This window comes from Aegilops tauschii, chromosome 6, assembly GCF_002575655.3.
Source record: "Aegilops tauschii subsp. strangulata cultivar AL8/78 chromosome 6, Aet v6.0, whole genome shotgun sequence".
Taxonomy (NCBI): Eukaryota; Viridiplantae; Streptophyta; class Magnoliopsida; order Poales; family Poaceae; genus Aegilops; species Aegilops tauschii.
Genome location: NC_053040.3, coordinates 436,851,457 through 436,878,034, shown reverse-complemented (window position 1 = coordinate 436,878,034; position 26,578 = coordinate 436,851,457). Strand labels below are relative to the sequence as shown.

General features: G+C 47.2%; 2 protein-coding genes across 2 annotated transcripts; one reads left to right on the top strand and one right to left on the bottom strand.

Annotated features, from left to right (window-relative positions):
- Positions 1–2,519: 2,519 nt before the first annotated feature.
- On the bottom strand, positions 2,520–17,692 carry LOC141026145 (uncharacterized). The gene is made up of 2 exons (XM_073502123.1): positions 17,337–17,692; positions 2,520–2,526 (listed from the first exon to the last, which is right to left on the bottom strand). Exons 1-2 carry the CDS (start codon positions 17,690–17,692, stop codon positions 2,520–2,522), a joined length of 363 nt encoding a protein of 120 aa, XP_073358224.1.
- A 2,543-nt stretch (positions 17,693–20,235) lies between these two features.
- Positions 20,236–21,119, top strand: LOC109747426 (receptor-like protein kinase FERONIA). The gene has a single exon (XM_020306487.2). It carries the CDS (start codon positions 20,580–20,582, stop codon positions 21,117–21,119), a length of 540 nt encoding a protein of 179 aa, XP_020162076.2. The 5' UTR covers positions 20,236–20,579.
- Positions 21,120–26,578: the final 5,459 nt, after the last annotated feature.

Here is a 26,578-nt window from a genome sequence, read left to right as displayed (position 1 = left end):
CTTGCTCCAGCTTTTGAGGTCGTGTCTTAGGTGTTTAAGCTTTTTGCACAGATTTGACGCCATATTTGTAGAGTGCACAGGTTTGGCCCGGGCCCTCTTGACAATATCTAGAAACCCCGGGTGATGGATGCAATAAGATTCAAATCTGAACAACTTGGAGCGTGGGATCTTCGTTTCAATAGCGATGACACAAGGAATATGATCAGAGACCGGCCTACTGAGGGGTTTAACAATAGTGTTGGGATATGAGGTGGTCCAATGATTACTAGTGAAGAACCAATCAATTTGCTCGAGGAGGGGTTCAGTTTGCATGTTGCTCCAAGTGTAGGCTCTGCCTTTGATTGGCAATTCAATTAAAGCCTGTGATCTGATGAAATCATTGAAAGTTATCATGTCGCCAAAATGACCACCTGGTTTGTTACGATTCTCGGGCCCTCTAATGAAATTGAAATCTCCACACAGGAGCCAGTCTTCATGAGCAGGTATATCGAGTGAAAATAGCCATGCAATGAAGTTATTTCTTGGCTCCTATTATTGTTGTGCCTCATGAAAATGAATCAAAAATAATTGTGGAAGATGATGCACTTAATGATGATCTCGTTATGCCTATTGCTTGTTGTGATGATTATGATTGGGAAGATAATGATACTTCTTATGATCTTGAAAATCTTTTTGGCACTTGCTTGGAAGAATATGATAATAATGTTTGCTATATTATTGGTGCTATCCATACTATTAATGATGAGAGTGATTATGCTTATGATATGAAAAGGCCCAAGCTTGGGGATGCTATGTTTGATGAGAATGACATGTTTGAGAATGTATTTGCTGAAATTAATGTTTGTCCCAAGCTTGGGGATGCTACGTTTAATGAAGATGATATTTTTAGCCTCCCAAGTTTTGATGAGCAAATCTATTATGAGGATAGCATGCCTCCTACTTATGATGATTATATTGATGAAAGTAGGTTTGGAAGAGTGTCAACTTTAGGAAGTAATGATCCCACTATTTTGGAGGATGTTTAATCTTATTGTGATGAATATGAAAGTGGATTTGGAGAGGTCATGACTTTATTTAGTGATGATTCCACTATCTTGGAAGAGGTTTCACTCGATTATGATGAGAACAAAGTTGCTACTTATGATGATTATTGTGATGAAACTTATGCTATAAAAAGTAGTGATGACTATATTTATAAAACTTTTCATGATTATGATTCCCCTTTTTCTGAACATTACTCTTTTAATGTGGAAACAATTTATAGTATTCAAGTCTCTTATGATACTCCCACTATCCCGAATGAGAAGAATTTTGCTTATGTGGAGAGTAGTAAATTTTCTATGCTTGTTGATCATGAAAAGAATGCTTTAGGTGCTGGTTATATTGTTGAATTTATTCATGATGCTACTGAAAATTATTATGAGGGAGGAATATATGCTTGTAGGAATTGCAATAATATCAAGTTTCCTCTCTATGTGCTTAAAGTTTTGAAGTTATGCTTGTTTTGCCTTCCTATGCTAGTTGATTATTGTTCCCATTAGTTGTTTGCTCCCAAAATCCCTATGCATAGGAAGTGGGTTAGACTTAAATGTGCTTGCCATGTGTTTCATGATGCTCTCTTTATGTTTCAATTCTTATCTCTTATGTGAGCATCATTCAAATCATCATGCCTAGCTAGGGGCGTTAAACGTTAGCGCTTGTTGGGAGGCAACCCAATTTTATTTTAGTATCTTGCTTTTTGGTTCTGTTTAGTAATAAATAACCCATCTAGCTTCTGTTAAGATGTGGTTTTATGTTTTAATTAGTGTTTGTGACAAGTAAGACCTATAGGATCTTCTTGGATGATAGTTATTTGATCTTGCTGAAAATTCCAGAAACTTTCTGTTCACGAAAACAATTGTTTAAAATCACCAGGAAGTGATAAAATACTGATTCCAATTTCAGAAGATCAATAATCAAATTATCTAGGTCGTCCTATTTTGGTAGAATTTTTTGAGTTCCAGAAGTTTGCGTTAGTTACAGATTACTACAGACTGTTCTGTTTTTGATAGATTCTGTTTTTCGTGTGTTGTTTGCTTATTTTGATGAATCTATGGCTAGTAAAATAGTTTATAAACCATAGAGAAGTTGTAATACAGTAGATTTAACACCAATACAAATAAATAATGAGTTCATTACAGTATCTTTAAGTGGTGTTTTGTTTTCTTTCGCTAACGGAGCTTACGAGTTTTCTGTTGAGTTTTGTGTTGTGAAGTTTTCAAGTTTTGGGTGAAGATTCGATGGACTATGGAATAAGGAGTGGCAAGAGCCTAAGATTGGGGATGCCCAAGGCACCCCAAGGTAATATTCAAGGATAACCAAGAGCCTAAGCTTGGGGATGCCCCGGAAGGCATCCCCTCTTTCGTCTTCGTTCATCGGTAACTTTACTTGGAGCTATATTTTTATTCACCACATGATATGTGTTTTGCTTGGAGCGTCAATTTATTTTATTTTGTTTTGCTTGCTGTTTGAACAAAATATCAAGATCTGAAATTTTTTAAATGTTAGAGAATCTTCACACAGTTACATAACTATTTAACTACTCATTGATCTTCACTTATATCTTTTTGGAGTAGTTTGTCATTTACTCGTGTGCTTCACTTATATCCTATGAGTAAATGGTTGAATGATTTGAATGTCATAAATCTGAAATTATATATGTTTCATATGCTTATCCTATGGGGAGTAATGACTCTACATATAAGAAGTAGAGGTGGTAAATTTCTTGAAGGTTAGCAAACATTGTATTGGTCACTTGAACAATTCATGAAAGAATATTGAAAGAAGAGAGATTTCACATATAAATATACTATCTTGGACATCTTTTGTAATTGTGAGCACTCATTAAAATATGACATGCTAAAAGGTTGATGTTGGACAAGGAAGACAACGTAATGGGTTATGTTTTCTTATATCCGAAATAAAGTATATTGTCATGGATCGCCCAACACGTTGAGCTTGCCTTTCCCCCTCATGCTAGCCAAATTCTTTGCACCAAGTAGAGATACTACTTGTGCTTCCAAACATCCCTTAAACCAGTATTGCCATGAGAGTCCACCATACCTACCTATGGATTGAGTAAGATCCTTCAAGTAAGTTTTCATCGGTGCATGCAATAAAAATTGCTCTCTAAATATGTATTCCGGAACTTCCCTCTAAATGGGAAGGCCCTTACGTTATCGAGGAGGTCTACCCTTGGGGGCACTTGGGCAGGAAAACTTGTCTCTAAATGGGAAGGCCCTTACGTTATCAAGGAGGTCTATCGTTCCGGTGCCATAAAAATCAACAACTTCGAAGGCACAAATCCGAAGGTGGTGAACGGTCAAAGAATTAAACATTATATCTCAGGTAATCCTATAAATGTTGAAACCAATGTTATTGAAACCATAACCAGGGAGGAATACATAAGGGACACTTTCCGGAACGTTTCAGACTCTGAAAAGGAATAGGTATGTGGTACGGTAAGTAAACCGACTCCAAAACAATTTTTATGGCAATATTTCTCCGTTTTGGAATTTTTAGAAAAATAGAAAAATAAGAAGCAGTCTGGGAAGGACACGAGGTCTCCACGAGGGTGGAGGGCGCGCCCTACCCTACTGGGCGCGCCCCCCCTACCTCGTGGGCACCTCGTGTGCTCTCCGGACTCCGTTTTCTTGCACGATACGTATTTTGGTCGGTAAAAATTCATTATATAATCCCCCGAAGGTTTTGACCCCTGTATCACGCAAATATCCTCTGTTCTTGTTTCGAGCTGTTTTTCTGACAGATCTAGATTATCATGAAGTCTCCAAGTGCCCCCAAGGACAAGTTCTTCGAGAAGGTCATCAACCCTTACCTCGCGGAGGTGCTGCGACACCCTCAAACCATTGAGATGCGTGATGGGTTGCTGCACATCCGCGATGTTGAGGGACCGAAGGGGACCGGAAGCATGGAGACGAGGCTCGAAGCAATGGAGCAACAAGTTTTCAAGTGCCAAGGGATGGTGGAACGTGGTCTCAACTCCAACCACATGATGATCGCGGAGTTCACCAACAACCACAAGCTGGATGCCAACAACATCGGGGAGACCATCTTCAAGCTTCACGAGAAGATCGAGCACCTTCAAGCCCAAATCTATGACCTACAAAACCAAAACTGTGAGTATGAATATAGATTCAAAAGGATGAGTTTGGCTGCAGATTTGAGGATCCCGGAGACTCGATCATCCTTCTATGATGGTGAGCCTATGCCTTGGAAGATGGACGACAAGCCCGCATCATCACCTTCCTCGCCAACAAAGGAGACATAATCACATGGGTATGGGCACTCCCCTTGGCAACTGCCAAGCTTGGGGGAGATTCCCCGGTATCGTATCACCATCACACTCCTATCTTTACCGTTTTTATTAGTCAGATCCTATTAGTAGTATCTTGATCTAGTAGAATAAAGTTTATGGCATGATCTAGTTTTGAGTTTTGCTTTATGATCTCTCTATGTAATCGAGTCTGTGAGCTATATAATAAAGATTAGTGTTGAGTCAAGGGCTTGATTATTTTGCCATGGTCTTGAGTGAATAAAAGAAACGAGAAAAAGAATAAAATGAAATAAAGAGATCATATTGATCTTATTGAGAGTAATGACTTCACATAGAAAGAGTATGATGATTAAAAGTTGTTGGGAGTTGGCAAACATTAGCTTTGGTCATTGTTGCAATTAATAGGAAGTAATAAAGAAAGAGAGGTTTCACATATAAATATACTATCTTGGACATCTTTTATGATTGGGAGCACTCATTAAAATATGACATGCTAAAGAGTTGATGTTGGACAAGGAAGACAATGTAATGGGTTATGTTTTCTTATATCTGAGATAAAGTATATTTTCATGGATCATCCAACATGTTGAGCTTGCCATTCCCCCTCATGCTAGCCAAATTCTTTGCACCAAGTAGAGATACTACTTGTGCTTCCAAAAACCCTTAAACCAGTTTTGTCATGAGAGTCCACCATATCTACCTATGGATTGAGTAAGATCCTTCAAGTTGTCATCGGTGCAAGCAATAAAAATTTATCTCTAAATATGTATGATTGATTGGTGTGGAGGTAATAAGCTTTATACGATCTTGTGATGTGGAAGAAATAAAAGCGACGGACTGCATAATAAAGGTTCATATCACAAGTGGCAATATAAAGTGACGTTCTTTCGCATTAAGATTTTGTGCATCCAACCTTGAAAGCGCATGGCAACCTCTGCTTCCCTCTGCGAAGGGACTATCTTTTATTACCTTCTACCTTATGCAAGAGTCATGGTGATCTTCACCTTTCCTTTTTATATTTTATCCTTTGGCAAGCACAGGGTGTTGGAAAGATCCTGATAGATATATCTAATTGGATGTAAGTCAGCATGAATTATTATTGTTGACATTACCCTTGAGGTAAAAGGTTCGGAGGTGAAACTATAAGCCCCTATCTTTCTCTGTGTCTGATTAAAACTCCATAACCACAAGTATTGCGTGAGTGTTAGCAATTATGAAAGACTAAATGATAGTTGAGTATGTGGACTTGCTAGAAAGCTCTGACATAGACTCTTTCTGATGTTATGATAAATTGCAATTGCTTCAATGACTGAGATTATAGTTTGTTAGTTCTCAATAAAGTTTCTGATTCGTACTTTTGCATTGTGAGTAGATTATTACTTGAGCATAAGAAATCATATGACAATATCCATATATGTTGCTGCTATGAGAATAATCATGATGCCCTCATGTCCGTATTTTATTTTATCGACACCTCTACCTCTAAACATGTGGACATATTTATCGTTATCGGCTTCCGCTTGAGGACAAGCGAGGTCTAAGCTTGGTGGAGTTGATACGTCCATTTTGTATCATGCTTTTATATCGATATTTATCGCATTATGGGTTGTTATTACACGTTATGTCACAATAATTATGCCTATTCTCTCTTATTTTACAAGGTTTACATAAGGAGGGAGAATGCCGGCAGCTGGAATTCTGAGCTGGAAAAGGAGCAAATATTAGAGACCTATTCTGCACAACTCCAAAAGTCCTGAAACTCCATGAAAGTTATTTTTGGAAATAATAAAAAATACTGAGCGGAAGAAATACGTCAGGGGGGCCACCACCTGTCCACGAGGGTGGGGGCGCCCCTACCCCCCAGGGCGCGCCCCCCTGCCTCGTGGGCCCCCTGTTGGCTCTCCGGTGGCCATCTTCTGCTATATGAAGTCTTTCGTCCGAAGAAAAATCATAAGCAACCTTTCGGGACGAGACTCCGCCGCCATGAGGCGGAACCTTGGCGGAACCCATCTAGGGCTCCGGCAGAGCTGTTCTGCCGGGGACACTTCCCTCCAGGAGGGGGAAATCATCGCCATCGTCATCACCAACGCTCCTCTCATCGGGAGAGGGCAATCTCCATCAACATCTTCACCAGCACCATCTCCTCTCAAAACCCTAGTTCATCTCTTGTATCCAATTCTTGTCTCCAAGTCCGGGATTGGTACTAGTAGTGTTGATTACTTCTTGTAGTTGATGCTAGTTGGTTTATTTGGTGGAAGATCATATGTTCAGATCCTATATGCATATTAATACCCCTCTGATTATGAACATGAATATGCTTTGTGAGTAGTTACGTTTGTTCCTGAGGACATGGGAGAAGTCTTGCTATTAGTAGTCATGTGAATTTGGTATTCGTTCGATATTTTGATGAGATGTATGTTGTCTATCCTCTAGTGGTGTTATGTGAACGTCGACTACATGACACTTCACCATTATTTGGGCCTAGAGGAAGGCATTGGGAAGTAATAAGTAGATGATGGGTTGCTAGAGTGACAGAAGCTTAACCCCTAGTTTATGCGTTGCTTCGTAAGGGGCTGATTTCGATCCATATGTTTCATGCTATGGTTAGGTTTACCTTAATACTTTTGTTGTAGTTGCGGATGCTTGCAATAGAGGTTAATCATAAGTGGGATGCTTGTTCAAGTAAGAACAGCACCCAAGCACCGGTCCACCCACATATCAAATTATCAAAGTACCGAACGCGAATCATATGAACGTGATGAAAACTAGCTTGACGATAATTCCCATGTGTCCTCGGGAGCGCTTTTCTCTATATAAGAGTTTGTCCAGGCTTGTCCTTTGCTACAAAAAGGATTGGGCCACCTTGCTGCACTTTATTTACTTTTGTTACTTGTTGCTCGTTACAAATTATCCTATCACAAAACTATCTGTTACCACTTATTTCAGTACTTGCAAAGAATACCTTGCTAAAAACCGCTTATCATTTCCTTCTGCTCCTCGTTGGGTTCGACACTCTTACTTATCGAAAGGACTACGATAGATCCCCTATACTTGTGGGTCATCAGGGGGAACCCTCACCGGTGGCCATCTTCATCATCCCGGCGCTCTCCATGATGAGGAGGGAGTAGTTCACCCTCGGGGCTGAGGGTATGTACCAATAGCTATGTGTTTGATCTCTCTCTCTCTCTCGTGTTCTTGAGGTGATACGATCTTGATGTATCGCGAGCTTTGCTATCATAGTTGGATCTTATGATGTTTCTCCCCCTCTACTCTCTTGTAATGGATTGAGTTTTCCCTTTGAAGTTATCTTATCGGATTGAGTCTTTAAGGATTTGAGAACACTTGATGTATGTCTTGTCGTGCTTATCTGTGGTGACAATGGGATATCACGTGTGTTGGGGATCGTTGCAGAATTTTAAAATTTTCTACGCATCACCAAGATCCATCTATGGAGTTTACTAGCAACGAGAGGGAAGGAGTGCATCTACATACCCTTGTAGATCGCGAGCGGAAGCGTTCAAGTGAACGGGGTTGATGGAGTCGTACTCATCGTGATCCAAATCACCGATGACCGAGTGCCGAACGGACGGCACCTCCGCGTTCAACACACGTATGGAGCAGCGACGTCTCCTCCTTCTTGATCCAGCAAGGGGGAAGGAGAGGTTGATGGAGATCCAGCAGCACGACGGCGTGGTGGTGGAAGTAGCGGGGATCCCGGCAGGGCTTCGCCAAGCGCAAGCGGGAGGGAGAGGTATCACGGGAGGGAGAGGGAGGCGCCAGGGGCTAGGGTACAGCAGCCCTCCCTCCCCCCCACTATTTATAGGGGCCCTGGGGGGCGCCGACCCCCTGGAGATCCCATCTGAGGGGGGGCGGCGGCCAAGGGGGGTGGCTTGCCCCCCAAGCCAAGTGGGGCGCCCCCCCACCCCAGGGTTTCCAACCCTAGGCGCAGGGGAGGCCCATGGGGGGCGCACCAGCCCACCAGTGGCTGGTTTCCCTCCCCACTTCAGCCCATGGGGCCCTCCGGGATAGGTGGCCCCACCCGGTGGACCCCCGGGACCCTTCCGGTGGTCCCGGTACAATACCGATAACCCCCGAAACTTTCCCGGTGGCCGAAACTGGACTTCCTATATATAATTCTTCACCTCCGGACCATTCCGGAACTCCTTGTGACGTTCGGGATCTCATCCGGGACTCCGAACAACTTTCGGGATTCCGCATACTAATATCTCTACAACCCTAGCGTCACCGAACCTTAAGTGTGTAGACCCTACGGGTTCGGGAGACATGCAGACATGACCGAGACGCCTCTCCGGTCAATAACCAACAGCGGGATCTGGATACCCATGTTGGCTCCGACATGTTCCACGATGATCTCATCGGATGAACCATGATGTCGAGGATTCAATCAATCCCGTATACAATTCCCTTTGTCAATCGGTACGTTACTTGCCCGAGATTCGATCGTCGGTATCCCAATACCTTGTTCAATCTCGTTACCGGCAAGTCACTTTACTCGTACCGTAATGCATGATCCCGTGGCTAACTCCTTAGTCACATTGAGCTCATTATGATGATGCATTACCGAGCGGGCCCAGAGATACCTCTCCGTCACACGGAGTGACAAATCCCAGTCTCGATCCGTGCCAACCCAACAGACACTTTCGGAGATACCCGTAGTGCACCTTCATAGTCACCCAGTTACGTTGTGACGTTTGGCACACCCAAAGCACTCCTACGGCATCCGGGAGTTGCACGATCTCATGGTCTAAGGAAATGACACTTGACATTAGAAAAGCTCTAGCAAACGAACTACACGATCTTTGTGCTATGCTTAGGATTGGGTCTTGTCCATCACATCATTCTCCTAATGATGTGATCCCGTTATCAATGACATCCAATGTCCATAGTCAGGAAACCATGACTATCTGTTGATCAACGAGCTAGTCAACTAGAGGCTTACTAGGGACACGTTGTGGTCTATGTATTCACACATGTATTACGATTTCCGGATAACACAATTACAGCATGAACAATAGACAATTATCATGAACAAGGAAATATAATAATAACCATTTATTATTGCCTCTAGGGCATATTTCCAACAGTCTCCCACTTGCACTAGAGTCAATAATCTAGTTACATTGTGATGAATCGAACACCCATAGAGTTCTGGTGTTGATCATGTTTTGCTCTAGGGAGAGGTTTAGTCAACGGATCTGCTACATTCAGGTCCGTATGTACTTTACAAATATCTATGTCTCCATTTTGAACACTTTCACGAATGGAGTTGAAGCGACGCTTGATATGCCTGGTCTTCCTGTGAAACCTGGGCTCCTTGGCAAGGGCAATAGCTCTAGTGTTGTCACAGAAGAGAGTCATCGGACCCGACGCATTGGGAATCACCCCTAGGTCGGTAATGAACTCCTTCATCCAGATTGCTTCTTGCGCTGCCTCTGAGGCTGCCATGTACTCCGCTTCACATGTAGATCCCGCCACGACGCTTTGCTTGCAACTGCACCAGCTTACTGCCCCTCCATTCAAAATATACGCGTATCCGGTTTGTGACTTTGAGTCATCCAGATCTGTGTCGAAGCTAGCATTGACGTAACCCTTTACGACGAGCTCTTCGTCACCTCCATATACGAGAAACATATCCTTAGTCCATTTCAGGTACTTCAGGATATTCTTGACCGTTGTCCAGTGTTCCATGCCGGGTTTACTTTGGTACCTTCCTACCAAACTTACGGCAAGGTTTACATCAGGTCTGGTACACAGCATGGCATACATAATAGACCCTATGGCCGAGGCATAGGGGATGACACTCATCTTTTCTCTATCTTCTGCCGTGGTCGGGCATTGAGCCGTGCTCAATTGCACACCTTGCAATACAGGCAAGAACCCCTTCTTGGACTGATCCATATTGAACTTCTTCAATATCTTGTCAAGGTACGTACTCTGTGAAAGACCAATAAGGCGTCTTGATCTATCTCTATAGATCTTGATGCCTAATATATAAGCAGCTTCTCCAAGGTCCTTCATTGAAAAACACTTATTCAAGTAGGCCTTTATACTCTCCAAGAATTCTATATCATTTCCCATCAATAGTATGTCATCCACATATAATATGAGAAATGCTACAGAGCTCCCACTCACTTTCTTGTAAACACAGGCTTCTCCATAAGTCTGTGTAAACCCAAACGCTTTGATCATCTCATCAAATCGAATGTTCCAACTCCGAGATGCTTGCACCAGCCCATAGATGGAGCGCTGGAGCTTGCATACCTTGTTAGCATTCTTAGGATCGACAAAACCTTCCGGCTGCATCATATACAATTCTTCCTTAAGAAAGCCGTTATGGAATGCCGTTTTGACGTCCATTTGCCATATCTCATAATCATAGAATGCGGCAATTGCTAACATGATTTGGACGGACTTCAGCTTCGCTACGGGTGAGAAAGTCTCATCGTAGTCAACCCCTTGAACTTGTCGATAACCCTTAGCGACAAGTCGAGCCTTATAGATGGTCACATTACCATCCGCGTCTATCTTCTTCTTAAAGATCCATTTATTTTCTATGGCTCGCCGATCATCGGGCAAGTCAGTCAAAGTCCATACTTCATTTTCATACATGGATCCTATCTCGGATTTCATGGCTTCTAGCCATTCGTCAGAATCCGGGCCCGCCATCGCTTCTTCATAGTTCGAAGGTTCACCGTCGTCTAACAACATGATTTCCAGGACAGGGGTGCCGTACCACTCTGGTGCGGAACGTGTCCTTGTGGACCTTCGAAGTTCAGCAGTAACTTGATCCGAAGCTTCATGATCATCATCATTAACTTCCTCCCCAGTCGGTGTAGGCACCACAGGAACATCTTCCCGCGCTACGCTACTTTCCGGTTCGGAAGGGGTGACTATCACCTCATCAAGTTCCACTTTCCTCCCACTCAATTCTTTCGAGAGAAACTCTTTCTCCAGAAAGGACCCATTCTTGGCAACAAAGATTTTGCCTTCGGATCTGAGGTAGAAGGTATACCCAATGGTTTCCTTCCTATGAAGACGCATTTTTCCGACTTGGGTTCGAGCTTTTCAGGTTGAAGTTTCTTGACATAAGCATCGCATCCCCAAACTTTTAGAAACGACAGCTTAGGTTTCTTCCCAAACCATAATTCATACGGTGTCGTCTCAACGGATTTCGACGGAGCCCTATTTAAAGCGAATGCGGCTGTCTCTAAAGCATAGCCCCAAAATGAGAGCGGTAGATCGGTAAGAGACATCATAGATTGCACCATATCCAATAGGGTGCGATTACGACGTTCGGACACACAATTTCGCTGAGGTGTTCCAGGCGACGTGAGTTGTGAAACGATTCCACATTTCCTTAAGTGTGTGCCAAATTCGTGACTTAAATATTCCCCTCCACGATCTGATCGCAAGAACTTTATTTTCCTGTCACGTTGATTCTCAACCTCACTCTGAAATTCCTTGAACTTTTCAAAGGTTTCAGACTTGTGTTTCATTAGGTAGACATACCCATATCTACTTAAATCATCAGTGAGAGTGAGAACATAACAATAGCCGCCGCGAGCCTCAACACTCATTGGACCGCACACATCAGTATGTATGATTTCCAATAAGTTGGTTGCTCGCTCCATTGTTCCGGAGAACGGAGTCTTGGTCATCTTACCCATGAGGCATGGTTCGCACGTGTCAAATGATTCGTAATCAAGAGACTCCAAAAGTCCATCTGCATGGAGCTTCTTCATGCGTTTGACACCAATGTGACCAAGGCGGCAGTGCCACAAGTATGTGGGACTTTCGTTATCAACTTTACATCTTTTGGTATTCACACTATGAATATGTGTAACATCACGTTCGAGATTCATCAAGAATAAACCATTGACCAGCGGGGCATGACCATAAAACATATCTCTCATATAAATAGAACAACCATTATTCTCGGATTTAAATGAGTAGCCATCTCGAATTAAACGAGATCAAGATACAATGTTCATGCTCAAAGCTGGCACTAAATAACAATTATTGAGGTTTAAGACTAATCCCGTAGGTAAATGTAGAGGTAGCGTGCCGACGGCGATCACATCGACCTTGGAACCATTCCCGATGCGCATCGTCACCTCGTCCTTCGCCAGTCTCCGCTTATTCCGCAGCTCCTGTTTTGAGTTACAAATATGAGCAACCGCACCGGTATCAAATACCCAGGAGCTGCTACGAGTACTGGTAAGGTACACATCAATTACATTTATATCACATATACCTTTGGTGTTGCCGGCCTTCTTGTCCGCTAAGTATTTGGGGAAGTTCCGCTTTCAGTGACCACTTCCCTTGCAATAAAAGCACTCAGTCTCAGGCTTGGGTCCATTCTTTGACTTCTCCCCGGCAACTGGCTTACCGGGCGCGGCAACTCCCTTGCCGTCCTTCTTGAAGTTCTTCTTACCCTTGCCTTTCTTGAACTTAGTGGTTTTATTCACCATCAACACTTGATGTTCCTTTTTGATCTCCACCTCCGCTGATTTCAGCATTGAATATACCTCAGGAATGGTCTTTTCCATCCCCTGCATATTGAAGTTCATCACAAAGCTCTTGTAGCTTGGTGGAAGCGACTGAAGGATTCTGTCAATGACCGCGTCATCCGGGAGATTCACTCCCAGCTGAGACAAGCGGTTGTGTAACCCAGACATTCTGAGTATGTGTTCACTGACAGAACTATTTTCCTCCATTTTACAACTGAAGAACTTGTCAGAGACTTCATATCTCTCGGCCCGGGCATGAGCTTGGAAAACCATTTTCAGCTCTTCGAACATCTCATATGCTCGATGTTTCTCAAAATGCTTTTGGAGCCCCAGTTCTAAGCTGTAAAGCATGCCGCACTGAACGAGGGAGTAATCATCAGCACGTGATTGCCAAGCGTTCATAACGTCTTGGTTCTCTGGGATGGGTGCTTCACCTAGCGGTGCTTCTAAGACATAATCTTTCTTGGCAGCTGTGAGGATGATCCTCAGGTTCCGGACCCAGTCCGTATAGTTGTTGCCATCATCTTTCAGCTTGGTTTTCTCTAGGAACGCGTTGAAGTTGAGGACAACGTGGGCCATTTGATCTACAAGACATATTGTAAAGATTTTAGACTAAGTTCATGATAATTAAGTTCATCTAATCAAATTATTCAATGAACTCCCACTCAGATAGACATCCCTCTAGTCATCTAAGTGAAACATGATCCGAGTTAACTAGCCCGTGTCCGATCATCATGTGAGACGGACTAGTCAAGATCGGTGAACATCTCCATGTTGATCGTATCTTCTATACGACTCATGCTCGACCTTTCGGTCTTCCGTGTTCCGAGGCCATGTCTGTACATGCCAGGCTCGTCAAGTCAACCTAAGTGTATTGCGTGTGTTCCGAGGCCATGTCTGTACATGCTAGGCTCGTCAACACCCGTTGTATGCGAACATTAGAATCTATCACACCCGATCATCACGTGGTGCTTCGAAACAATGAACCTTCGCAACGGTGCACAGTTAGGGGGAACACTTTCTTGAAATTATTATAAGGGATCATCTTACTTACTACCGTCGTTCTAAGCAAATAAGATGCAAAACATGATAAACATCACATGTAATCAAATAGTGACATGATATGGCCAATATCATTTTGATCCTTTGATCTCCATCTTCGGGGCGCCATGATCATCTTCGTCACCGGCATGACACCATGATCTCCATCATCGTGTCTTCATGAAGTTGTCACGCCAACAATTACTTCTACTTCTATGGCTAACGCGTTTAGCAATAAAGTAAAGTAATTTACATGGAGTTATTCAATGACACGCAGGTCATACAAAAATTAAAGACAACTCCTATGGCTCCTGCCGGTTGTCATACTCATCGACATGCAAGTCGTGATTCCTATTACAAGAATATGATCAATCTCATACATCACGTATATCTCATTCATCACATCCTTTTGGCCATATCTCGTCACAAGGCACATGCTGCAAAAACAAGTTAGACGTCCTCTAATTGTTGTTGCAAGTTTTTACGTGGCTTCTATAGGTTTCTAGCAAGAACGTTTCTTACCTACGTAAAACCACAACGTGATATGCCAATTTCTATTTACCCTTCATAAGGACCCTTTTCATCGAATCCGTTCCGACTAAAGTGGGAGAGACAGACACCCGCTAGCCACCTTATGCAACTAGTGCATGTCAGTCGGTGGAACCTGTCTCACGTAAGCGTACGTGTAAGGTCAGTCCGGGCCGCTTCATCCCACAATACCGCCGAAACAAGATAAGACTAGTAGTGGCAAGAAAAATTGGCAACATCTACGCCCACAACTGCTTTGTGTTCTACTCGTGCATAGTAACTACGCATAGGCCTGGCTCATGATGCCACTGTTGGGGATCGTTGCAGAATTTTAAAATTTTCTACGCATCACCAAGATCCATCTATGGAGTTTACTAGCAACGAGAGGGAAGGAGTGCATCTACATACCCTTGTAGATCGCGAGCGGAAGCATTCAAGTGAACGGGGTTGATGGAGTCGTACTCGTCGTGATCCAAATCACCGATGACCGAGTGCCGAACGGACGGCACCTCCGCGTTCAACACACGTACGGAGCAGCGACGTCTCCTCCTTCTTGATCTAGCAAGGGGGGAGGAGAGGTTGATGGAGATCCAGCAGCACGACGGCGTGGTGGTGGAAGTAGCGGGGATCCCGGCAGGGCTTCGCCAAGCGCAAGCGGGAGGGAGAGGTGTCACGGGAGGGAGAGGGAGGCGCCAGGGGCTAGGGTACAGCAGCCCTCCCTTCCCCCCACTATTTATAGGGTCCCTGGGGGGCGCCGGCCCCCTGGAGATCCCATCTGAGGGGGGGCGGCGGCCAAGGGGGGTGGCTTGCCCCCCAAGCCAAGTGGGGCGCCCCCCCACCCCAGGGTTTCCAACCCTAGGCGCAGGGGAGGCCCATGGGGGGCGCACCAGCCCACCAGTGGCTGGTTTCCCTCCCCACTTCAGCCCATGGGGCCCTCCGGGATAGGTGGCCCCACCCGGTGGACCCCCGGGACCCTTCCGGTGGTCCCGGTACAATACCGATAACCCCCGAAACTTTCCCGGTGGCCGAAACTGGACTTCCTATATATAATTCTTCACCTCCGGACCATTCCGGAACTCCTCGTGACGTCCGGGATCTCATCCGGGACTCCGAACAACTTTAGGGTTTCCGCATACTAATATGTCTACAACCCTAGCGTCACCGAACCTTAAGTGTGTAGACCCTACGGGTTCGGGAGACATGCAGACATGACCGAGACGCCTCTCCGGTCAATAACCAACAGCGGGATCTGGATACCCATGTTGGCTCCCACATGTTCCACGATGATCTCATCGGATGAACCACGATGTCGAGGATTCAATCAATCCCGTATACAATTCCCTTTGTCAATCGGTACGTTACTTGCCCGAGATTCGATCGTCGGTATCCCAGTACCTTGTTCAATCTCGTTACCGGCAAGTCACTTTACTCGTACCGTAATGCATGATCCCGTGGCTAACTCCTTAGTCACATTGAGCTCATTATGATGATGCATTACCGAGCGGGCCCAGAGATACCTCTCCGTCACACGGAGTGACAAATCCCAGTCTCGATCCGTGCCAACCCAACAGACACTTTCTGAGATACCCGTAGTGCACCTTTATAGTCACCCAGTTACGTTGTGACGTTTGGCACACCCAAAGCACTCCTACGGCATCCGGGAGTTGCACGATCTCATGGTCTAAGGAAATGATACTTGACATTAGAAAAGCTCTAGCAAACAAACTACACGATCTTTGTGCTATGCTTAGGATTGGGTCTTGTCCATCACATCATTCTCCTAATGATGTGATCCCGTTATCAATGACATCCAATGTCCATAGTCAGGAAACCATGACTATCTGTTGATCAACGAGCTAGTCAACTAGAGGCTTACTAGGGACACGTTGTGGTCTATGTATTCACACATGTATTACGATTTCCGGATAACACAATTATAGCATGAATAATAGACAATTATCATGAACAAGGAAATATAATAATAACCATTTATTATTGCCTCTAGGGCATATTTCCAACAACGTGATCTGCTTGATGTATGTTTTGGTGATCAACCTGCGGGTTCCGCCCATGAACCTATGCATAGGGGTTGGCACACGTTTTCGTCTTGACTTTCCGGTAGAAACTTTGGGGCACTCTTTGAAATTCTTTGTGTTGGTCGAATAGATGAATCTGAGATTGTGTGATGCATATCGTATAATCATACCCACGGATACTTGAGGTGACATTGGAGTATCTAGGTGACATTAGGGTTTTGGTTGATTTGTGTCTTAAGGTGTTATCCTAGTACGAACTCTATGATAGATCGAACGGAAAGAATAGCTTCATGTTATTTTACTACGGACTCTTGAATAGATCGATCAGAAAGGATAACTTTGAGGTGGTTTCGTACCCTACCATAATCTCTTCGTTTGATTCTCCGCTATTAGTGACTTTGGAGTGACTCTTTGTTGCATGTTGATGGATATTTATATGATCCAATTATGTTATTATTGTTGAGAGAACTTGCACTAGTGAAAGTATGAACCCTAGGCCTTGTTTCCTAGCATTGCAATACCGTTTGTGCTCACTTTTATCATTAGTTACCTCGCTGTTTTTATATTTTCAGATTACAAAAACCTATATCTACCATCCATATTGCACTTGTATCACCATCTCTTCGCCGAACTAGTGCACCTATACAATTTACCATTGTATTGGGTGTGTTGGGGACACAAGAGACTCTTTGTTATTTGGTTGCGGGGTTGCTTGAGAGAGACCATCTTCATCCTACGCCTCCCACGGATTGATAAACCTTAGGTCATCCACTTGAGGGAAATTTGCTACTGTCCTACAAACCTCTGCACTTGGAGGCCCAACAACGTCTACAAGAAGAAGGTTGAGTAGTAGACATCAGGGCGTACCTGGCGTCGTAGTAGAGGTCGTCCGGGAGGAGGCGGCGGCGGAGCTCACAGCCGCTCACCGGGACCGGCGGGATCGGCACGTGGCCGGCGGACAAGTGCCAGTTGTTGGGGAGGTGGACATCGCTCCAGGGGAGCGGCGTCCTCGTCTCCCAATAGCGGCGGCATACGGCGGCCTCGATGTAGTGCCGGTCGCGCTCGCCGGGGCCCGTGGGGGCGATGGAGAACGCGGGCGGCGCGGGGGCCCGACGCGGTGGTGATGCGGGCTCCTCCTTCTTCACGGAGCCGCGGCGGCGTCCCGACGAGGAGCCAGCCTCCCGGTCGTGCTTCCCCTTGCGGCCGTAGTTCCATAGCCCCATGGCTGCGAGGCTGCCGGCCGGCGAGTTCGAGGCTAGGGTTTTGGGGTTTGGGGTTGTCGGGTTTCGAGGAGGCCGCGGGGTGGAGTGGGCGAGTGTGGACGACGACCGGTCCACGGCTTCCCCATTTAAGAAGGACCGTGACCGTTCGCTTGGGGGATGACAGGCGGGCCCGGCCGCGCGTGCGCGTTGATGTTGGCGGGTGGGAGGTAGGTGGCCGCCTGCCACGCGGCCCCGACGCGGACGAGTGACGCGTCCGTTTGGTGTCCGCCGCGACCCAAACCCGGCACATGTTTGCGCTCGAAATGGGTCGGCCCGGACACAAAACGGACCAGATGGGTCCGGGTCGTCACACGCTGGGCCGCCTCGTTTGTTCCTTTTACCCCAAACGGACGGGGCCGGACGGGATGGGGTCGCGCGGTGGAGTTGGCCTTACACGTGAATATTCCCCTTCCACTTCCCTGTTGAATTCCCCTTCCACCTAAACAAACAAAGGAATAAAACTCTCTAAGCCTTAAACTCCCATTCCGTCTCCTCAATTCCACCGAACCAAACACGCTGAGAAGGTTTGGTTCCACGGCCATCTTGTCTCGTTGCCTGCAGTTTCCAGCTTTTTCCTCGTTTACTTGAGCGAGCCGATTAGGTTGGCCTCCGTTGGCAAGGCTAGCCTTGCCTAGCTAGGTGCATGGGCATGGGATCCAAACACGCCCATATTTATTCCTCAGCTAGGCCAGGCTCCATCAGATGACTCGTAGAGAACACAAAAATGCTGCGAGTAACCAAAGAGGGATGAGCGTAGGAACTTTTGCCCGTCACTAGTGAAGTCTGTTTTAAACCTTGTGGATGTAGAGCGTGACGTAAATGAACCCCGACGTTTAAATCCTTGAAGTCCATACCCTAACCTCTCTAATCCTGGTTGTAATCGCCCCTACGCCAGGATTAGGACTGGATGTGCTGACGTGGCATCGGTAAAGGATGGGATTGCAAATTAAAAATGTCACACGAACGCCGCCGCCGCCGCCGCTCCAGCTGCCATCGAGCTCCTTTGCTAGCTCTGCCCCTGCGCCAACCCGCGCAACACCGCTACCGGCATCACCAGTTCGTCTTGGCGTCTGTGGCGTTTTGAGGTGGTGGCTTGCAATTGAAACCAAAACGCTAGTCCATTAGATCAAATTCAGAGATTCTGATTTCTGAAGGCACGTCATCTGAATCTCAGTTCCAGTGGCTGCGTTGGAACGCGTGCCACACCATCCATGATTTTTCTCAGGGTTTTTTTGACCACTCAATCATGACATTTTTCATGCAAATAATTGTAACTCGTATGCCTTTCTTTTGACATCCTGTAACTTGTATGCCTGACTGTTTGCTAACACTCATTCTGGTTTCACCAATCAAATCGCAAACAGTGGTCAATATTTTCCCCTTAAATAAAATAGACTGTACACAAATCATTATGATACAGACAGAAGAACAGAGGTAAGAAGGGGGCTGAGCAGCTGAGCTCCGACCATGATCACACGGCGGCGGCATGTATGAATCCAACGGCGATGTGGGCCATGCGGCCGTACTCACAGTCGTGGGCGGCCACGGGGACAGCGTTTGCCGGGGTTGAGGGCGTCCTCGCTGCTCCGCTTGGACGCCACCAGCGCCACCATGAGCTGCCCACAGGTCCGGCCGTACACGTTGACCTGCAGGTTGTCAAGCGCGTGGCGGAGCAGGTCGGCGGTGCCGCCGTAATGCTCATGCAGTGGTCGAACCGCGCGCTGTGCGACCAGTCGGTGTCGGCGGCGTCATCAGCCTCGAGCTCCACCAGGCACCAGATCGCCGATCTTGGGCTCCGTGCTGGCGGCATGTCGACGGCGATCCTTTGGCGAGCATCGCAGGCCTTGGATCACCGACGCGGCGGAGGCCTCGGCGTTGCGCGGGTCCACGTCAAGGGAGCGCACCCAGAGGTCGTAGTCCACGTCGTGGTCGTAGTCCGTAGAGCAAGCCAGGCAACCATGGGACCCACGCAGGTAGTCAACTCACCTCAATCCCGTCATTTCCCGAGCCATGTAGGAATCCCGTGTTTGGATAGGACCTGAAGGTCAAAAACGACTGTGATAAACAAGGTCAGGGTATGGACTTCAGGGATTTGGACTTCATTTGCGTCGCCCTCTACATTCTGAGGGTTTAAAACAGACTTCACTCCATCACGGACAGGCCAGGTGTGCGATGGCGCGATCGGTCTCGCCTCGCGCACGCATGGCGCACCTGCACGCACGGCTGCACCCCGTCCCCGTGTCAATGCCCGACTGATTCGCCCATGCAGATGCACAGGACTAGGTACCCAGCCGCCAAACGCTCCCCAGCACCCGCGCTCGTCTCTTCAACTCGATCACTCCTCCCTGCCTGACACTAACTGACCACAGATCTCCCTCTGCACTGCCGCACCGACGTACGTCCGATGCACGTGTTGGCGGCGGTCATGGGCGCCGCCGCCGCGGCCATCTGTTGCGTGGCGATGGCGGCATACCTGTACGTCCACGAGAGGAACAAGAAGAAGAGGAAGGGGGAACTCAACAACGGCGAGTGGCTGCCGGAGTACCGCTCTCCCGCCACCGGCGGCGGCGGCGGCAGGTCGTTCTCGTTCGCCGAGATCAAGGCGGCGACCCGGAACTTCAGCGAGGCGCAGGTGGTCGGCGTGGGCCGGCGGGGGAAGGTGTTCCGCGGCGTCGTGGACGGCGGCACCGCGGTGGCCATCAAGCTGGCGGCCGACCCGTCGCCGGGCCGGAGCGCGCGCGAGTTCCGGGCGGAGATCGAGGCGCTGCCCGACCTGCGGCACCGGCACCTCGTCCCCATCCTCGGCTTCTGCTCGGACAGGGACGAGACGATCCTCGTGTACCGGTACATGCCGCGCGGCACGCTGCGGGAGCACCTGCGAGGCAAGAACGGCAAGCCGGCGATGCCCTGGTGGCGCCGCCTCGACGCGTGCATGGGCGCCGCGCGGGGCCTGCACTGCCTGCACGCCGGCGGCGTCGTCCACGGCGACGTCAAGGCCACCACCGTCCTCCTCGACGAGAACTGGGTCGCCAAGCTCTCGGACTTCGGCCTCTCCAACTCGAAGCACGTCACGATGAAGTCCGACGTCTACTCCTTCGGCGTCGTGCTCTTCGAGGCGCTCATGGCGCGGCGACCGGCGCTGCTGACTGGGGACCAGGCCGTCAGCCTCGCCGAGCACGCGCTCGCATGCCACCGGAACGGCACCCTGCCGGACGCCGTCGACGCGGCGATCAAGGACCAGGTCGCGCCGGAATGCCTTGAGAAGTTCGCTGAGACCGCCGTGGAGTGCCTCGCGCACCAAGTCACGGAGCGGCCGGCCATGGGCGACGTGCTATGGAACCTAGAGTTGTCGATGCAGCTGCAGCTGATTAATCCCAAGAGGACGTAACAACGAGCCATCGTGTACAGCAAAATCAAATGTTCGCCGTGGGGTGGTTTTGGTGCTAAATTATTTTCCCAGTTTTGCTGGACGTAAGTCGCTGAATTTAGAATTTGGATCAGTTAATTCGGTAGAGAAGGAGGCAGCAGCTGCAGAGCACACTGGAGGCAGGTTTGATCTCATCACACATTTCTAGGCAAAACTGATGATGTGGCTAGTAATTAATGAGGAAAGAGAGGCATGCGGTAACATAACTAGTTACTGTAACATCACACATAGTAAGACAAGATGAATCAACAACCTAATAAATGAAGTGTTGCATGACACCACACATATGTTACTCCCCACTATAGACTAGTAACATATTTTTTCGAAACGGAGGCAAAAGCTTTGCCTCATCTCATTAATAAAGAAGAAGGTTTAACAGAGTCTTTAAGTGAGGGCCATCACCCCTCCACAGATGGAAAAAAGAAGCCTACTCTCGCGGCATGATATAACTCAAATGCTTTGCCCCAGCCGAGATCCAATCCTTGGCCTCACATTTGATGCGATCAATGATGAGCGATGGCAAGGTGGACTTGTTTCTGAAGACCCTCGCGTTTCTCTCATTCCAGATCTCCCAAATGACCAACATCAGTAGAGTGGTCATCGCACGTCTTCTGTGGCCATCCCTGAGAGTCGTGGCCTCCCACCAGGCGCGGACCGAGGGAAACGCCTACCACGCAACAGTGTCAATCTCCGGCGCCCCTATCCAAGATTTGACCGCGTTCCAAATGCGAGTGGAGAACCTACATTTGAACAACATGTGCGCCACTGACTCCGGCTCATGTTTGCATAGCTGACATAAGCCACAGTTTGGCCAACCTTGCTTCTCTAGACGATCTGCCATCCAGATTTTGTTTTTGAGGACAAGCCAAGCGAAAAATTTGCATTTGGGGGAGCCCAGTTGCCCCACACTGCAGGCACCATGACCGAGTCAACCGTCCCAAGAAACTGAGCTTTGTAGGCGGACGCCGCAAAGTATTTTTCGTTGGCGGTGAACTTCCAAACAATGTCGTCGGTGATGCCATCTTGAAGCTGCACTTGCTCTAGGCTAGACCACAGAGCACAAAATTGCACAATGTGGTTGACCGAGAGCCCGCTAGCCATGTTAATGTTCCTGAGCCAAAGGAGGTCGTGCATCGCGTCCCTCACAGTGAGGTTCTTGCCCTTGGAGATTTCGAAGATCAGAGGAGCGATGTCCCTAGGCTTCGCCCCAAGCAGCCATGGGGAGTGCCAAAATTTGGCGGTTTTGTCGTCGCCCACAGTGATGGTTGTAGCAGCATAAAATAGGTCCATGTCCACCTTATTACATGGTTTCCCCAATCCAACCCAGGCCCTGTCAGGTTCTTTCCATTCGTACCACAGCCACCGCAGCCGGAGCGCGCGGGCGTACTTTCGGAGGTCCAAAATCCCCAATCCGCCGTATTTTTTTGGCCTGCAGACAATCCAGTTAACCTTGCATTTTCCACCAGAGACCTTGTCGGAGCCCGCCCAGAGGAAAGCGCGCTCAATCTTCTCAACTGCATCAAGGGTCCCTTCCGAGAGGATGAGGGGCGTGATATGATAGGTAGCCTGCGCCGTAAGGACCGCCTTGACGAGTGCGGCCCTACCGACGGCCGTGATGTGCCCACCTTGCCAGGGGACAAGCTTCCCAGCCACCTTGTCGACCAGGGGTTGAAGATCAATCCTTCGGAGCCGGTGCACAGAGAGGGGCAGCCCGAGGTACTTCATGGGGAAAGTGGCCCGCTTAACCGGGAAGCTGTCAAGCACCGCGTCGAGATCGATGCCAGCACAACGAATGGGAGCCACAAGAGTCTTCTCCAAATTGGTAACGAGGCCCGTAACCTCCCCAAATCCGTGCAGTATGGCGGTCAAGCGCATGATGTCCTCACGAATAGGAGCCACAAAAATGGCCGCGTCGTCGGCGTAAAGTGAGGTGCGGAGGCAAGCTGCCCGGTCGCCCACGGGGTGCAGCTGGTTCTTGCGTGTGGCTATGTCCAGAAGGTTCTGCAGAGGGTCTATGGCAAGCACAAACAACAGCGGGGAGAGGGGGTCTCCCTGACGGAGGCCAATATGGTGCTGGATGGGATCCCCTGGAACCCCGTTGAGGGAAACTCTAGAGGTCGACGTTCTCAACAAGGCAGCAATCATGTCTCTGAACCTCACCGGAAAACCACGACGGCAAAGGAGGTCAAGCAGATAATCCCAGCGGGCAGAGTCAAAAGCTTTCTTGATGTCTAGCTTGAAGAGAAGGGAGGGCTTTTTCAAACGGTGCAGCCTGCGCGCCAAATTCCGAACGTAAAGGAAGTTGTCATGGATGCTCCGCGTCTTGATGAAGGCGCTCTGGGACCTAGAGACAAGCAGGTGCATAAAGGGCGCGAGCCGCGAGGCCATCATCTTGGCCACAATTTTGGCAATCGCGTGGATGAGGCTAATAGGCCGAAAATCTGAGATCCACTCGGCGCCCTCTTTCTTGGGAAGAAGCACAATGTTGGCTGAATTGACCCAGTGGAAGTGCTCCGCGCGCAGGTTCGAAAAATTATTAATCACAACCATGACATCTCCCCTGATGGTGTCCTAGCAAGCTTTGAAAAAGGCCATAGAGAAGCCATCAGGGCCGGGCGCCTTGTCCTTACTAGTCTAAGTTACTACCCATTGTGACTAGTCTTAGGGGTGCATCAGGGTGCAGGTTCACCGAAGAAATTAGGTCCTTGAGTTATTAAGAAAAATACTTTTGAGAAAGAACGCACCATCACTTACTTTTAAAAAAAGTTGGTCTCGTTTTAAGAGTAAACATCCCCTTGGCCGCCGCCTCGGAAACAAGCATACTAACCTCACATCCATGTCGAGTTTCGACGTTTTGAGAGGGAAGTCTCACCTCTCGACCAGGGGAGGAGATCTACCAATACCTATACTCATTCCGTAGCTCTGGTGCTCAATTTGAAATTGAAATCAACATCCACGCTTTGTGGATTCCCTCGATCTCAATTCACCCTCTCCCTCCTCCCCCCGCTCTCTCTCCCTCTTCCTCCCTCCCTCCCCCCCCCCCCTTCCCTCTCTCTCTCTCTCTCGGGTGTGTCTCAGGGGAGGAACTCACTTACTAGTGCCAACATCTCAGGAAAGTTTGCAGGGAAGTGGGGCATAGGGTGTTTATCTGTGCCAAGAAAAAGCCATTGAGGCAGATACAGACCCCGAGAGAAAAAAAAAGAAAAAGAGTGAAAAGTTCTATTATGATCCCGAGCTCAAATGCACCCTGGTGACAGTAAAATCAAAAAAAATAGTAAAGAAATTCAAAAAAATCTGATTTTTTTGTGGTAAACTTTGACAAATGTTTTATATGCTTAATAATTTTAGTACGAAATAACATTCGTGGAAGTCTATACAAGATATAGTTGGGGTAGCACCAATTGAAGAGAAGCTTGTCCAACATCGTTTGAAGATGGTTTGGGCATATTCAGCGCAGGCCTCCAGAAGCTCCAGTGCATAGCGGGCGGCTAAAGCGTGCGGAGAATGTCAAGAGAGGCCGGGGTAGACCAAATTTGATATGGGAGGAGTCCGTTAAGAAAGACCTGAAGGATTGGAGTATCACCAGAGAACTACCTATGGACAGGGGTGCGTGGAAGCTTGCTATTCATGTGCCAGAACCATGAATTGGTCGCGAGATCTTATGGGTTTCACCTCTAGCCTATCCCAACTTGTTTGAGACTAAAGGCTTAGTTGTTGGAGAGAGGCGTTTTGGAGGCCGAGCTACATGGGTCTCTTTATCTTGTCCAGACGTTGTCTTGTTGCGATCTATGCAGCCTGTCTTTCTTGGGTATAATACGCAGACTAGTTTGTGGAAGTACATCGGTGCCATGCGTTGGTGTAGATGGGCGATGGATATGTCCGGTCATGCTTACGGCTGGCTGCTCTATGTGTCAGAGCAGATGTTTGTGTTGCTGCGACCGCAGAGAGACCATGCATGCAGCTGCTGAACTATGCGTGTCAGAGCAGATTTATGCTATAGACTAAACAAAAAATGGGTTTACTGTGACAAATACCAGAACATACAAAAAAACGTTGCTAACTTGTTGGAAAAATATGATAACAAAATGTGAAGTAAACAAGGGAATCCAACGACAAACTAGTTGTGCTGGGAAAACTAAAAAATGTTTGACACAACTGGTGAATTGTTTTTCTATCTTGGAAATGTGGTACTCCTTCCGATCCAAATTAATTGCGCAGGTTCTGCAACCTCTATAGTACAATCTTGTATAGACGTTACGTCAATTAATTAACATCGAAGGGAGCAGCAAACTTGGTACGAGGTAATCTCTGTGCAAAAACGAGATAGTACATTAAATTCTCTTCTTCTTCTTTTTTGCGGGGAAGTACATTAAATTCTCTGGCTATGGCATGATCGGGAGGAGAAAAACCGACAATCGGTCAGCATTGTCTCCTAGCACAATAGAAGTGTGTGTGTGTGTGCGCGCGCGCGTGCGTGTGTGTGCGCGCGCGCGTGCGTGTGTGTGCGCGCGCGCGTGCGCGTGTGTGTCTCAGAAAATTAAAATACATCAATTAAGAAGAATATTTTATGTGTAAAATATTGGTCCGGTGAAAATTTTGTTCCGGATGAGGTAGAGATAAACTAGTTTTGTAATGGTACTGTGTGTGCATTGCCGCTATACGGTTGCCGTGATTTATGTACAAAAATGTTATCACTTTGTGTTTGACAATTTAGAAAGCGGTGACGGGTGCGCTTTTTGGCAGCGTGCGTTGATATTGTCAGCGACACAGTTTTTTCATTGATTGCAAATTTTTTGAGAGATGCGGGACGTGCTTTATAAGGCTTGATTTTTTTTAATAAAACGATAAACAAAAAATATGAGATACGATATGCCCAGTCACACAAAAAATGAGAAAAATCACTTTCGCATGCATTCGGACCGAAAGATGGTTTTGGAGTTTGAGATTTTCATATTGTATTTATTATTGATTGATCATCAAGTTCATATGGTTGCTTATATCGGCCACAGAAAATTTGTGACTCGGCTCGAATTTGATACATGACGCTTTTCGGACAATTTTTTCATGGTCATTATACCAGCATCAACCCCTCTCTTTTTTTGTTGTTGTGAAAGCACCATCCCCTCTCGTCTAGTATACTCAAACTAGTAGTGGGAAGTGACAAAATGCTCCGGTTTTCACAGATCAGATTCAAATGAATAATTATGGGGGTGTAATAATGGTGCATGTCTGTCGCCTGGCGATAGCTCATTCATGATGGTTGTATGGCACGTGTGGCGCCCGTAAGACCTGACATGGGAAAGCACTGTTGATAAAGGGAGAATACAGTTGCCTGTAAATGCTGAAGGATTAAATACGTGAGACTAATAATGGCCTGTGCCTGATCTCCATAAAGACTAACGCACTAAGATACCGAGCAC

Excerpts from the sequence above, each read along its gene's own strand:
- LOC141026145 (XM_073502123.1), bottom strand. The coding sequence starts at position 17,692 with ATGGGGCTATGGAACTACGGCCGCAAGGGGAAGCACGACCGGGAGGCT.
- LOC109747426 (XM_020306487.2), top strand. The coding sequence starts at position 20,580 with ATGCCGCGCGGCACGCTGCGGGAGCACCTGCGAGGCAAGAACGGCAAG.